Source organism: Globicephala melas, chromosome 2 (genome assembly GCF_963455315.2).
Source record: "Globicephala melas chromosome 2, mGloMel1.2, whole genome shotgun sequence".
In the NCBI taxonomy this organism is placed as follows: Eukaryota; Metazoa; Chordata; class Mammalia; order Artiodactyla; family Delphinidae; genus Globicephala; species Globicephala melas.
The window spans coordinates 64,812,084-64,826,837 of record NC_083315.2 but is presented as its reverse complement, the minus strand read 5'-3'; the positions used below and the strand labels follow the sequence as shown (position 1 = coordinate 64,826,837).

Genomic DNA, 14,754 nt, shown 5'->3' with positions numbered 1-14,754 from the left:
CATGGCTGAGCAATATTCCATTGCATTTATGTACCACATCTTCTTTATCCATTCGTCTGTCGATGGGCTCTTATTGGTTTCTTGATAGTGTCCTTTGATACTCAAAAGATCTTAATTTTCACGTCTGAAGGTGACGTGGGGGCTGCTTCTAGGCTCTGCCTCCCACCCTCTTCCCCAAGGGCACGTTAGTCCTCTGTGGTATTGAGGACCTTTGGTGGTCCTCTGGTACAGGGATGGAATGGGAACTCTGCCCGGTCACCTCCTGGGCTCAGAGCTGTTTTCTGTTTACCATGAAGGACATCTCGGCAGGCCTGGAGGAGGCAGAGGGTCTGAAGTGTGACTCAGACCCCGAGCCTCACCAGCAGCTGCCCCTTAGCTAGCAGCCTCCCGCCACATCCAGGAAGCTGGGGCCTTATCAGGACCAGTCAGCGTTCAGACAGCTCTGGGGCCCACCCAGCCTAGGACGGACTGATGAGTAGGGGCAAAAGGTGACTCTGGTCCTCTCTCCACTTACTCCCCACTGGTTTCTCACGGAACCTGAACTCCTGCTGGTAACCTCACTTCTTTGGGTCAAATGTATGACCTCTTCTCAGGAACTTCCTGATCTCATGCTTGTAGTTTTCTAAAAGCAAGCAATGGAGAGATTCCCTTCCAAACAGCATTCTTTGCCTTTGCTATGTATGCCCAGCAAGGAATTTTATGTTTTCCAACATAACATTTTTCAGAAAAGAGGGAGCTGGGTCCATCCAGAGTTCTTCCTGTTTAGGGTCGCTCTGTTCCTGTATGTTGAACAATGGGCTGTATGGGCTGCTTGAAGGAAGTCACGGTCACCTGAAACTCTCGCCATCAATGCTTGTTTGGGATCCTTTCAGAAGACACCTGACATACACAATCAATTTAAAAAGAGAGAAGGACAAAAAATGTAATACAGATTGAGATTTATTCCCAGGAATCTGGTCTTCCATTTGCAAGTACTGGTTTTGTTGTGAAGGAGCTTTTAATGATCTCTGTAAAAACCAGAGTAGTGGGTCTGGAGAGAGTAGCTATGCAGACTGACCCGAGCCAATCACTCGTTTACCCTCACTGTATTTCATCCATTACTACGTGCACGTTTTTTTTTAAACATTAAAACAGCTCTGAAATCAGGATTCATTTCCAATCAGTGCTGTCTCACGATTATAATTGGCGACAATTTTTTTTCGGTCTTAGTGGTACACAAAGTGGTGGTGTGACTTCCAGCCGAGCACATGTGAAGTTCCTGGAAATACCGTCTCAGGCACTATCAGTACTTCGAGGTCCATGAGGGCTAGAGGACCCCCAACCTGACCGGCAGGTGGCGCAGCACAGCGGGAGTCTCAGGCTGAGTCCCACCCCCTGCCCCTCCCCCCAAACAAATATTTTCCCCCAAGCGGGCACAAAAACATTAAGATGACCTGTTTTGTTGGCAGAAGTCCTTGCAACCTACCCTCTTAGGGGCTCTTAAGCACCTTTCTTGAAAGTTCGTGTGAGCTGATGTGACAGCTGTCTGGTGGCATGCGTCAGCTGAACTTCTTATGGGTTCAAGCCCAGAATCCTCCTGGTAAGGCTCATCTGGGCTCATTCAGAGGGGGAGCCGCTTTGGGGCATCCTCTGCTCATGCAGGAGGGAGGGTGCCTGGGCAACACTTCTCATCAGTGTACATTTCTCTAATTCCACTCATTTCTCCAATGAGACAGCATCCATCTGGCTAATTAGTAAACCCTCTGGTGTTGATCCAAAATAACTCCAACTGAACCAAAGTTGTGGCCTCTGGAATGTGAACTTAAGGTTTGTGTTTCAAATGCTAATGAACCACCACCCCAGGGGTATGGGTTAAAACTAACATTTTCACATCACACTGTCTGTGTGAAGTGTTTGAAAGCAAACTGCCTACAGTGTCATAATAGCGAATGAATACTTGGGGTACATTTTTAGCAATAGCATTAAACACAGCTTCAAAAAGTGTAGCTTTCGAATAACTTAGATGGAAATGAGATTTTTTTTTTTTTTTTTTTTTTTTGCGGTACTCGGGCCTCTCACTGTTGTGGCCTCTCCCGCTGCGGGGCAACAGGCTCCGGACGCGCAGGCTCAGCGGCCATAGCTCACGGGCGCAGCTGCTCCGCGGCATGTGGGATCTTCCCGGACCGGGGCACGAACCCGTGTCCCCTGAATCGGCAGGCGGACTCTCAACCACTGCGCCACCAGGGAAGCCTGAGAATATTTTACTTAAACTGTGTTAGGTGACTCCAAAAAGTGGCTGTGTTATGAAGATACTGTTGTCAAAGATGCATGCAAAGATTGTGAACACACATTTCTATGAACTAGGAGTGGAAAAACAATATTTTAAAATTAATACTGGGATTTCCCTGGTGGTGCGGTGGTTAAGAATCTGCCTGCCAATGCGGGGGACACGGGTTCGAGCCCTGCTCCAGGAAGATACCACGTGCCGCAGAGCAACTAAGCCCACGCGCCACAACTACTAAGCCTGTGCTCTAGAGCCCACGAGCCACAACTAGTGAGCCCACGAGCCACAACTACTGAACCTGCGAGCCACAACTACTGAAGCCCGCGCGCCTAGAGCCCGAGCTCCGCAACAAGAGAAGCCACTGCAATGAGAAGCCCTCATACCACAATGAAGAGTAACCCCCGCTCACCGCAACTAGAAAAAGCCCGCGCACAGCAACGAAGACCCAACGCAGCCAAAATAAATAAATTTATTAAAATAAATAAATTAATACTATGTTGGATATGGTAAGGGATTCTAAATAGGTACGTCTAACTAAATTAATAAATTAATGTGATAAAGAGAGTGTGTACCATTTGCATCCCTAGAAGTTGTATATTTTTTTGGACCCTCTCATTGGGGAAACAGCCCATCAGTTTATAGTCAGCCACCTAATATGTAAACATATTCATTCGGGAGGTGATAAGTTTTGCTGGCCATGTCCTTTAAGGCCTGGGATACACAGTGTGTAGGCTAAAGTTTACTGGGGGAGGATCCAGGAATATGGATAGAGCACTAGCCTGAAACAGATAAGAAGTCAGGTGCAAATTTCACCTCTTGTTAATTTCCCTTGGTTAAATCTGCCAGGACTAGCCTGAAACCTCCTGGTGGTGGTTTTGTTGTTGTGATTTGTCTTTTTTTTTTTTAGGGCTAAATCAGGAGAACTTGGCAGGTCCCTGAAAGTGTATAACAGCCCATTTTCTTTTTTTTTTTTTTAAAGCTGCTTTAAAACATATTTTAAAGCTGTGGATCCTCTTTTAAATGAAATCCTATATGGAACACCAATATACTGTTGAAATATCAGCAAAGCTTCACATTGTGCATTTTTAAAAATATTTATTTATGTATTTGGCTGTGTTGGGTCTTAGTTGCGGCATGTGGGATCTTTTCATTGCAGCATGCGAACTCTTAGTTGTGGCATGTGGGACCTAGTTCCCTGACCAGGGATCGAACCCGGGGCCCCTGCATTGGGAGCACGGGGTCTTAGCCACTGGACCACCAGGGAAGTCCCTCACATTGTGTTTTGATTTCAGAATTCTCTGAAGCCTTTTGTTTTATTCAGTCTTATTTCTAAGACCTCTGTGAAAAGAGACAACAAACCAAGCTGCAGTTTGAAATACTGGAAATTACACTCTGGTTTTTACAATGTTGGTGAAATTAAGAACTTTAGTTTGTGATGGCTAAAAAGACCAGTGAGTTCATTTTATGTGCAGTTAATCTGAAATGATTAACAATGGGCACAACATAGAAATCATCAGCTATGCTTTAGTCACTGCCCATGATCGTCCATGGATGTTTCACAGTATTGACAAACATAAAAGTTTACATTTTACATGCAAAATAACAATGTATTAATGGGAGAGTCCTTATTTCTTTAAATGGTGGAAAAACACCACACAAGAAATCTCCACCTGTTGAAACAGCAACATCAAGTTTGGTCTTACCTGTGAGTTTTGTCTCAACCTGATTAATTGGCAAAGAGGGTCGTTGTTCAGCATCTAGTTTATAAACATCATAGTGAACACTGTATTTTTCATCTTTTCTCAGTAGCAAAGAAAAATTAAGTCCTAGTGCTTTGTGCTAAGACTTAATTCCCCTTAATCAAAGTGACTTCTCTTAAAAGGAAACTTATGCCTCTTATATTTTCTTTCTCAGAGAGAGGACTTGTGTTATTATATTTTTTACTATAATTAAGAAAAATTTCAACCAAGACATCTTCTGGTTGAAATAGGGGTAGAAGTAACCTTTCTGTTTCTCCTAGTTACTGGTACAACGTCCACCCCCACAAAAGTGGTCCCTGGAATGTAACTTAGGGTCCCACAGAATGCAGTCTCGAAGTCTCCAATCTCTCTACGTAGCCTGTAGTCCTCAGATCAAATAACACAACTCCAGAAGCATCCCCATCCCCACCCCAACCTCCCTCCACAGACATCCACGCAAACCGGAAATCAAATGATAGCATCTTTGGCAAGCCCCCTAACTTTCCAACGCTTCGGTTTTCCTGCCTGCAAAATATAAAATCAGTTTCATATCTGAAAATGATTAACAATAGCAAGCGTTTTTTGGATCTTTACTTTATGGCAGGCCCTTCACATAGGTTCTCTCTTTTAATCATAACCACCACCCTATGCAGAAAGTAACTGCTGTTATTTCCATTTCACAGATGGGGAAACTAAGGCACAAGGAGTTAAGTTCCTTGCCTGGAATTGCACAGGAAATGGCAAACCAGTCTTTAAACCCATGTGGCTTGAATCCAGCCCCGAGGCCCTTAACTGCTCTGCCTTAATTCCTGAGACGGAGTGGTGAAGGTGAAGGAGACCAGGTGGGCAGGCAAGGTGACCAGCACAGGCTTGGCACAGAGTGGATGAGGGTTCCTGTCCTTCGAGGGTGACTTGTCTTGGTTAGTTGGGTGCATATCTGTGTCATCTTTTCCTTTATACACTTCTTGGGGACAAGGACTGTCTTTTCATCTTTTTAAAAATGTTTTCCTGTGCAACATAGGAATACAATGGTATGGAGGACACCTATTTTCCTCCATTCTATGTGTCACTAACCTATGCGATTTTTATTTCAGTTAAATTCTCCTTTTCCCTCCAGCTGCTGCAGCTCACAGGGTGTAATCAGCTCTACATCGAGCCCTTAACCTTATTCGTCACATGATAAAAATGCCGGACACACTGGTTGAATGAAGTGTGTGAATTGTATGCTGCTAAGTATTACCCTCCTTTTGTATGTTTTGTCGGGTCATCCTTCCTGGATGGTGTGTGCTGTGAGAGTAGGGACCATTTCTTTCCTTTTTCTTGCCCATGACATTGAAATCCAGGGAGAACCAGGGGACCAAGGTGGGCAAGTCTGTGGAAACCTAACCTTGGTCCCACTATTGCTAGAGGTTTTTCTGATGTGCCTGAGTCTCCCCTGGTACCAGACCGTTGCCTCTCATCCTGCCACCAGGTGAATTAGTGGTACATCTGGGAGTGAAAGTGTCTTGGTTATTTAGATCAGAAAACCAGGAGGACCAAGGCGTGCCAGGCCCACTTACATCAGTGTTGTTCATTTGTTTGCAAAGTATCAACTTTTATTTTTTAACCTGGGTAAAATGTACATGTGCTTTAAAAAATTATTTTCTATATTATTTTGCATTCAGAAATTTTTTTACATCTTTATTAGAGTATAATTGCTTTACAATGGTGTGTTAGTTTCTGCTTTATAACAAAGTGAATCAGTTATACATATACTTATGTTCTCATATCTCTTCCCTCTTGGGTCTTCCTCCCTCCCACCCTCCCTATCCCACCCCTCTAGGTGGTCACAAAGCACCGAGCTGATCTCCCTGTGCTATGCGGCTGCTTCCCACTAGCTATCTGTTTTACGTTTGGTAGTGTATATATGTCCATGCCATTCTCTCACTTTGTCCCAGCTTACCCTTCCCCCTCCCCATATCCTCAAGTCCATTCTCTAGTAGGTCTGTGTCTTTATTCCTGTCTTACCCCTAGGTTCTTCATGACATTTTTTTTTCTTAAATTCCATAATATGTGTTAGCATACGGTATTTGTTTTTCTCTTTCTGACTTACTTCACTCTGTATGACAGACTCTAGGTCCATCCACCTCATTACAAATAGCTCAATTTCGTTTCTTTTTATGGCTGAGTAATATTCCATTGTATATATGTGCCACATCTTCTTTATCCATTCATCTGATGATGGACACTTAGGTTGTTTCCATCTCCGGGTTATTGTAAATAGAGCTGCAATGAACACATTCAGAAATATTTTTAAACTTTTTTTATTGTGGTAAAATATACACAACATAAAATTTATCATTTTTAAGTGCATTTTACGTTTACAGTAGTGAGCAACCATCACCACTACCCATTTCCAGAACTTTTTATCCTCCCAAACAGAAACTCTGTACCCCTTAAACAACAGCCCCCGTTCCTCCCTCCCTCGCCAGCCTCTATTCTGTCTCTTTGAACTTGCCTATTCCAGGCCCCTCACATAACTGGAATCACACGATATTTGGCCTTTCGTGCCTGCCTTATTTCACCTGGCATAATGTTTTCAAGTTTTCATCCATGTTGTAGCGTGCATCAGAACTTCATTCCTTTTGAAGACTGAGTAATATTCCATTGCATGTGTAGATTGCATTTTGCTTATTTGCTAGTTTCTCTGTTCACCTGCTGGTGGACACTTGGGTTGTTTCTGAAGCACTCCTTCTTGAATGGTAACTCAGCCGCACCTCGGATTGGGACCTGAACCCACGAGCTCTGACTTAGGAGGGGTCTCGAACCCACTGGCTTTTAATTGAAGCGGCTCACCTGGTGTCAGGACTTACTGAAGCTCAGGTTCTTTTGTCTCATTGCACAAAGAATTCAGCGTGAGGCAAAGCAATGGGCACAGGGTGAGTTTATTAGCATAAGATGCTTGTGAGAGAGACAAGCGGGCGGGCAACGGAGCACAGCCGCGAGAAGAAAGAGGGATACATTTTTATAATCAAAGCAAAAGTAGGGAGGGGAGACGTCAAGGCTTACATTCTTGGGCAGACGTCAAGGCTTACATCATTAGTTCCTCCTTTGACCCTACATGGTTTAACCGGGACTGTCATGGCACTATTTAAATCATACGTATGTTAGCAAAAGAGTGGTAACATATACTAAATATAGTAATTCATCTCAGTTTCTTTCCCCTTTCACCTATATTCCTGTCTTGGTTACATGCAGAGATGCTACTCTTTAAGGACCATTAACTCCCTGACTTCATGTAACAAGATTCAGACCCCATATCTATTGTCTTGTGTTGTAACTCTCAGGGTTTGTGGCTTGAGTGTGTCTGGCGCTCAGATGCACCTGGTCTTCCTTCAAGGTAGTGCTGACTGTTGCTAGGTTACTGGATTCTTTTCTTGAGTGGTCATTAGTTTATAACAGTCTCCCAAACTCCCTTCCTCCCTGTCTTTAAGCCCCTAGTGGGATTTCTAAACTATTTAATTATCCTTCTCTATCCCTCTCATTTCCACCTTTTGACTATTATGAATAATTGCTTACACCAGCAATTATTATGAATGATTGCTTACACCATAAAGATGCATACTTACGATGAAACATAACTATATTATATTTTGCTACATAGTTCCAGATAATAATGCATAGGACCTAAAGAACTATAATAAAAAGCAAAAGTATAAACAAACCACAAAAACAAAAAAATCCCTTTAAGTTCCAAGGATGCATCGTTAAATAAGCATTTGCTGAAGGCCTGGGATGAGCCAGGCACACACCCTGCGTTTCCAACCATCTCAGGAGGGTCCTCCCCAGCTGGGGCGGATGGGGGTGCAGGGGAGACAAGGCCTAGGCGGGTAGTTTTGCCTGCAGGCAGATGTGGATGGCGCTGCAGGAGAGGTACAGGCAAGGTCTTGGGGCCTTCGGAGGCAGGGACAGAACCCGTCCGTGGGGCTCTGAGGAGGTGGCAGATCTGGGGAGTAGGTGAGGCACGGACTATGGTAAACTCCTAGCTCCGCTCTTTCTCTGCAGAACCCAGCTAGTATTTTTCAGTGTCTTGGACCTGCCCTGAGGACTTTGGGTTCCTCTAGTTTACATTACTCACGGCTTATTAAACAGTCTGAATCCTGCGTTTAAGCAGCCCTGTTGCTCTGATTCAGAGCGCCTCGGATTTACCTGGTCTGGTCCTTTGGCGTGTCTTAGGGCAGCCACGCTCCAGTCAGCCTTGTGGAAGTGCTGCATCTCTTTGGGTGATCTGGAGCACAGCGCCTGATGGACTCGGACCCGGGATCACACTGTCTGTCCAGGTGTAGCACCTGATGCAGGGAGAGGGAGCAGCCCCAGGTCTCCCGGAGCTGTGTGACCTTGGGGAAGTTACTCCACCCCTCTGATCCTCTTGCGCAACATGAGGGCACTGGGTGACCTCTATGGCCCTTTCCAGCTGCTGTAATTTTATGATTGCCCTATTATGATTTAAGTACCTCCCTCTATCACTCTCGGAGTGAATGACTCAGCCGTCTGAGAGTTTCACTATTGTTTTTAAGGAAGCCTGGTTATTTTGCCATCACAAGCAAGGGTATGTCCCTTAGGGAAACAATCTGACAGTCTTGATCCAGCTGGAGTTAGGCTGACACTCACTGGAGTTCTTCACGCTGTATTCTTTCAGTGAAGCAGCTCGGACACCGGCTGGCCAGAGGCATCCGGAGCCATGTCAGAACTTTGAGCGAGGCCTGGTGACAGGGACCGGCCGTCACCCACCAGTCTTCCCAGCTCGGCTTCAAGATGCTAAGCCTGAAGCTCCCCAGGCTGTTCAGCATAGAACAGGTGCCCCAGGTACGTGCTGTTGTTCCGGTGGTTGAGTTCCAGGCTGGGACTAGGGCTTGGCCTCTGCAACATGGCGACTGCTATGTCTTCAACCAGTCTGCTCTGTGTACACCCACTCTCTTCAAGGAGCCCCTCCCAGACTCCCATTGGGGAATTCGACCTCCTGTTTCCCTCACCTACACCAAACCTGGAAACAGAAGTGATCCTAAAACCGTTTAAGTTGTAGCCCTTCCCTGTGACATCTGTATTTTTTCCCGAAGCAGAGTCATTATTGAGACTACTGATTCAAGCTACAGAGGTGAAGCTAGCAGCCCTTGTCTGAGTACCAATTTTTTAAGGACGCTCCTGGGGGTGCTTGAAAGCAGGCCAGGGGCAGAGTCACCTCAGAGTGTGGCTTTGTGGTTGTTCTCATCCTTTGCAGGAGGCCCAGGCCAGGTGTGCGTTGAGGCTATGAAGAGAGTTATTGATCCGCCTGTGCCTGGGTGCTCAAGGGCAGCTACCCCAAAACACCGGGGATACATTGATAATCTGCATTTTTCATAAGCATTAGGCGAGGTCATGCTGCTTGTGAGCTGCGCCAGTGGTGCACCTCCTCCTTCCCTTGCAAAGTAAACGTCATCTCATTACACCCTTGTTTCGGTGTTATGTTTCCTTCCTCTTTGAACAAGAATAACTGTTGTTTCATGGATATTTCATCTGGAGGATGTCAGGGAGGGAGGGGAGATCTCCTTTCCACCCAGCCGACCGCCAAGCCCTTACGACTTTCCCCAGAAAAATAAATCCCAAATGATCTCAGCATCATGAATGGAAGGTTAAGAGGAGACAAACCACAAAACCCTCTTCCTGAAAGCCTGCGCGGCTAGGTGATGCCAGCAAGATGGCATCGGGGGAAAATCAGAAGGATGCGGAGCTGTTGAAGGGCAGAGATGAGGATGCGGCAGGTAACAGACACACTGGAAATGAGACCAGGTTCCCACAATGCTGTTGGGCAGGTGGCCCACCTCTGTTCTCACAAGGCTGTAGACATCTCTTCCTGGTGCACTGCCCCGGTTGGTCCTACTCACGGAGAACTAGTGGCTGTGATTAGCGGGGACATGGTGATCTTTTGATTCATTCACTCGTGACATTTTTATTGACTGCCTACTATGTGCAAGGTGTTACTCTGTGCGGGGCCCAGAGGAGAATCACATACAAATCCTGGCCTTAAGGGGCTCTGTGTTGGCTGGGAAGATTTTAAATCGTTCAGGAGCACTTCCGTTGCAAAGTGGATTAGGGTGTGTGCTCAGAGAGGGACAGATGGGTTCAGAAGAGGGATTGGTCACTTCCATCATGGGGGAGGAGGGAATCAGGGATGTCTCCACAAAGGGGGCGACCTGTAAGATTGGGTTTGAGGATGGGTAGAATTTGGGGGGCGGGGAGAGCACTCCAAGTGAAGAAATGGCATGAGTAAAGGCCTGGAGCTGGGAAATCAGGGGGCAGGTGTGGGAACTCTTGGGGCGGGGATTATGGGTATCTGTTCGGATATCTTCCTGGGAGTTTTGGTCAAGGTTGGGTTCAGAGACTCTGCCCAGGAAAGAAGTGAAGGAGAGAGAATGGTCTCACTGGGGACCTTGGGTAAACTGCTAGGATTCTGAATGTATGGGCGTTCTGAGGGTGAGCACCGGACCGCCCCTGAGGGCTGAAGATTAATGTGTCTTCTCTGTCCGGTTTTTCATAAATGATGGAGATGACAATTTTCTCTTTAGTAAAATGGCACCAGTCAGAGGCAGAGAACCAACGTCACACGTCACATCCGTTTACTTCAGAACCTTCCTTGGGCTCCTGGGTTTCCCAGCATCACGCCCAAGTTTCATGCGGCCACAGAGGAAACACAGTGGCTCTGCCTGCCCGGAGGGTAGTTTTATTTGAGGATTTAGTGGGGGAGGGGGAAAGGCATTTTTAAAATATTCAAACAGATGCAAACATATTAAGGAGTAAATGCATAATTTTCATGAGTATTTAAAATAGGATACTTCATAGAAATATTAAGTTTACTTTTGGTGGGCTCTGTGGGTTCCAGTACTTGGTCTGCAGAATGACCTTGGGCAGAGTGCCCTTAGTCTCCCTACCTCAGTTTCTGCATCTGTAAAATGGGGTGGTGCTAGAATCTCTTCCTCAGGTAATGGTAAAGATTAAATGAGGTAACCTATGGGAAGTGCCTGGCATATGGTGAAGTCAGTAATGTTGGCCGTTATTATTATTATCAGCTCTCCTGTGCACTCCGCACTTGGAGGGGTGGAGTGTGTTGGGAGGAGACGTTAAGCAGCCCCTCCCACAGACTCCCACCCTAGCTCCCTGCCTGGTATTCACAGGCCCAACCCCTACCCACCTCCCCCACTGTTTTTCATCTGTAAACCCTCTTCTCCAGCCACACTGGTACTCTCTCTAGACTTCCCACCAGATTGGATATTCACTTCTCTTGACCTCTGTTTGAAGAAGGCTTACCTCCCTTGCCCCTCCACCCGCCTTTCTGGCCTCCTTCTCCGTGGAGCTGCAGGTGCCCTCTCCCTTCCCTGAGCCCCTTCAGCTGTTGGTTGGCACCTCTGCAGGCTGCCCTATACGGCCACCTCTCCCTTCGTATATCAACCAGCTGTGTGGCCTGGGCCACTTCCCTACCCTCTCTGAGCCTCACCCATCAGAGGAGAGTGGGGCAGCGCCTCTTGGCATCCTCAGGGTTCTAATTCTGGTGCATTCCTCCTAATGGACTACTCACAGGAAAGGACAGTTCTCCCTTCCTGTAGAAGGTAGGACCTGGGTACGTGCCTCACAATTTCAAGTCTCCCTGTGTCTAATAACAGACCTGGGTACATTAGGGAGTTGTGAAAGATGTGAACAAACAGCTCAAGGAATGGAATAAATATCTAGCTGTTGACTCCTACACAGACCCAACCTAGAGACAAGCAGGGAAGTCTAGACAGCAAGTTAATATGGAACATGGCATGACACTTGGCCAGGAAACAAGAGTATTTTGTGTCAAATTGAGAATCTTTTGTTAACGGTAGCCTTGGCCCCCAGGCTACAGGTAAACTCACCGTATTGTCCTGGAAGCGTTAATTTAGGGGCACAGGCAGGAAGATTCCAGAGGTGCTTCCAGCATTTCCCAGCCTGGCACTGGAGCTCTGCCGCTTACTGTGGGAATTTGGACAAGACGTGTAACCTCTCCAAGCCTCAGTTTCCTTATCTGTGAAATGGAGATAATATCTGTCTCACAGAGCTATTGTAAAGATCCAAGAAAAATGAAATAGAGTAGTGGGATAATTATGAAGGAACAGAAGCAGAGCCAGATCAGTGGCTGGGAGTGGTGTTGGGTAGGTGGGCTTGGGCACCTGAAACAGGAAGCCATCTCAATAGGCAACTGGTTTCTCCAGCCGAGAATTTCTCACAGAGGGCGCTTGGATCACCACCACGAGAATACCTGGGAGCTTACGAAAGGGAGTCATGATTGCAGGCTCTTTGTATTGTTCTTGATTTTGATCTAAATGAATGCTTTCAACATTTCATCATTTAATATAATGTTAGCTCTTTCTGTGTGTATGGGTGTGTGTGTGTGTTTGTGTGTGTATGTGTATAAATAACCTTTATCAGGTTAAGAATATTCCTTTCTATCCCTAGTTTCCTAGGATTTTTTTTCCCCTCTAATCAGTAATAAATTTTTTTCTACCAGTATATCTTTTGAGATGGCCATATATGATTCATTTAAGTTATTAACGTGGTGAATTACATTGATTGATTTACTAATGTTAAACCAACCTTGCATTTATTTATTCATTTTATTTATTCTTTTTATTTATTTATTTATTTTGGCCGCACCGCGCAGCGTGCGGGATCTTAATTCCCTGACCAGGGATCAAACCTGTGCCCCCTGCAGTGGAAGTGTGGAGTCTTAACCACTGGACCACCAGGGAAGTCCCCAACCTTGCATTTAAATATTACTTGGTCATGATGGAGTATCTTTTTAATCTATTGCTGAAATCAGCTGATAGTTTGTCTAGGATCCTTAAATCTATTTATTGAATTAGCCTGAAATTTTTCCTTCTTATACTGCCCTCCCCTGGATTGGGGATTAAGATGGTGCCAACCACAAATGAGTTGGAGAGTGTTGCCTATTTATTCTATGGAAAATATATGTAATTTTTTTTTTTTGCGGTACGAGGGCCTCTCATTGTTGTGGCCTCTCCCGTTGCGGAGCACAGGCTCCGGACGCGCAGGCTCAGCGGCCATGGCTCACGGGCCCAACCGCTCCGCGGCATGTGGGATCCTCCCGGATCGGGGCACGAACCCGTGTCCCCTGCATCAGCAGGCGGACTCTCAACCACTGCGCCACCAGGGAAGCCCAATATATGTAATATTTGTATAATATTAGAATTATACATTCCTGACAGCTTGGTAGAATTTACCTGGAAAATTGTCTGAGCAGGGCCACCATGTTGCCCACCCGAGGGAGCATCGTTTATCTCTTAGTCTATGTGAGTGACAGACTGTGGAATTGTGCGAGGAGCCACTCGATGCTACAGCTGCATTTTCTCTGTAGAAAGTTCTTTTTATAACAGTTTTGTTGAAATATAATTCACATACCATAAAATTCTCCCTTTAAGAGTATATAGCTCAGTGGGTTTTAGTATGTTGACACACACAAAGTATGTTGGACAAAACCATCGCCAAATTGAATTTTAAAACATCGTTAACACCGCAGAAAGAAACTCTGTACCAATTAGCAGACATTTCCCACTGCCCCCACTCGCAGGCCTATGGCAACCACTAATTTACTTTGTCTCTACGGATTTGCCTCTTCTGAATATTTCATATAAATGGGGTAATGCAGTAGGTGGCCTTTTGTGAATGCCTTCTTTCACTTAGCATAGTGTTCTCAAGGTTCATCTGTGCTGTAGCATGGATTAGTACTTCAGTTGTTTTTATGGCTGAATAATATTCCATTTGTGGATATACCAGTTTGTTTATTCATTCTTCAGTTGATGGACACTTAAATTGTTTCCAATTTTTGGTTATTATGAGTAACGCTATGAACATTTGTGTACAAGTTTTTTTTTTTTTTTTGCGGTTCGTGGGCCTCTCACTGTTGTGGCCTCTCCCGTTGCGGAGCACAGGCTCCGGACGTGCAGGCTCAGCGGCCATGGCTCATGGGCCCAGCCGCTCCGCGGCATGTGGGATCTTCCCAGACCGGGGCTCGAACCCGTGTCCCCTGCATCAGCAGGCGGACTCTCAACCACTGCGCCACCAGGAAAGCCCTGTGTACAAGTTTTTGTGTGGCCATATTTTCAATTCCCCTAGGTACACACCTAGGAGTGGAATTGCTGGGTCACATGGTAACTCTACGCTTAACTTTTATTTTTATTGTGGCAAAATATACTTAACATAAAATTTACCATCTTAACCATTTCAAAGTGCACAGTTCTGTGGTATTAATTACATTTACCTTGTTTGGCAACCATCACCACCATTCATCTCCATTCTTTTTATCTTGAAAAACTGAAACTCTGTACCCATTAAATAAGAACTCCCCATTTTCCCCTACCCCAGCCTCTGACAACCACCATTAATACTTTTTGTCTTTATGATTTGACTACTTTAAGTACTTCATATAAGTGGAATTATATAATATTTTCTTTTTGTGACTGTTTTATTTTACCTAGCATAACGTCTTCAAGGTTTATCCATATTATAGCATATACCAGAATTTCCTTCATTTAAAAAGGCTGAATAATATTCCACTGTATGTACATACCACATTTTGCTTATCCATTCATCCATCAATAAGTACTAGGTTGCTTGTATGTTTTAGCTATTGTGAATAATGCTGACATGAACATAGGTGTAGAGAGATCCCTTCAAGACCCTGCTTTCAGTCCTTTTGGGTAT

The 14,754-nt window shown here is 45.4% G+C and overlaps 1 protein-coding gene across 1 annotated transcript in view; it reads left to right on the top strand.

Annotated features, from left to right (window-relative positions):
- The window catches only part of PAQR5 (progestin and adipoQ receptor family member 5), an 86,937-nt gene that overhangs the window by 33,732 nt on the left and 38,451 nt on the right, over nt 1–14,754 (top strand). Inside the window, exon 2 of the mRNA XM_030875124.2 lies at nt 8,681–8,847. Within this exon, the coding sequence (XP_030730984.1) occupies nt 8,797–8,847 (51 nt within the window). The 5' untranslated portion in view covers nt 8,681–8,796. The remainder of the gene's footprint in view (nt 1–8,680; nt 8,848–14,754) is intronic.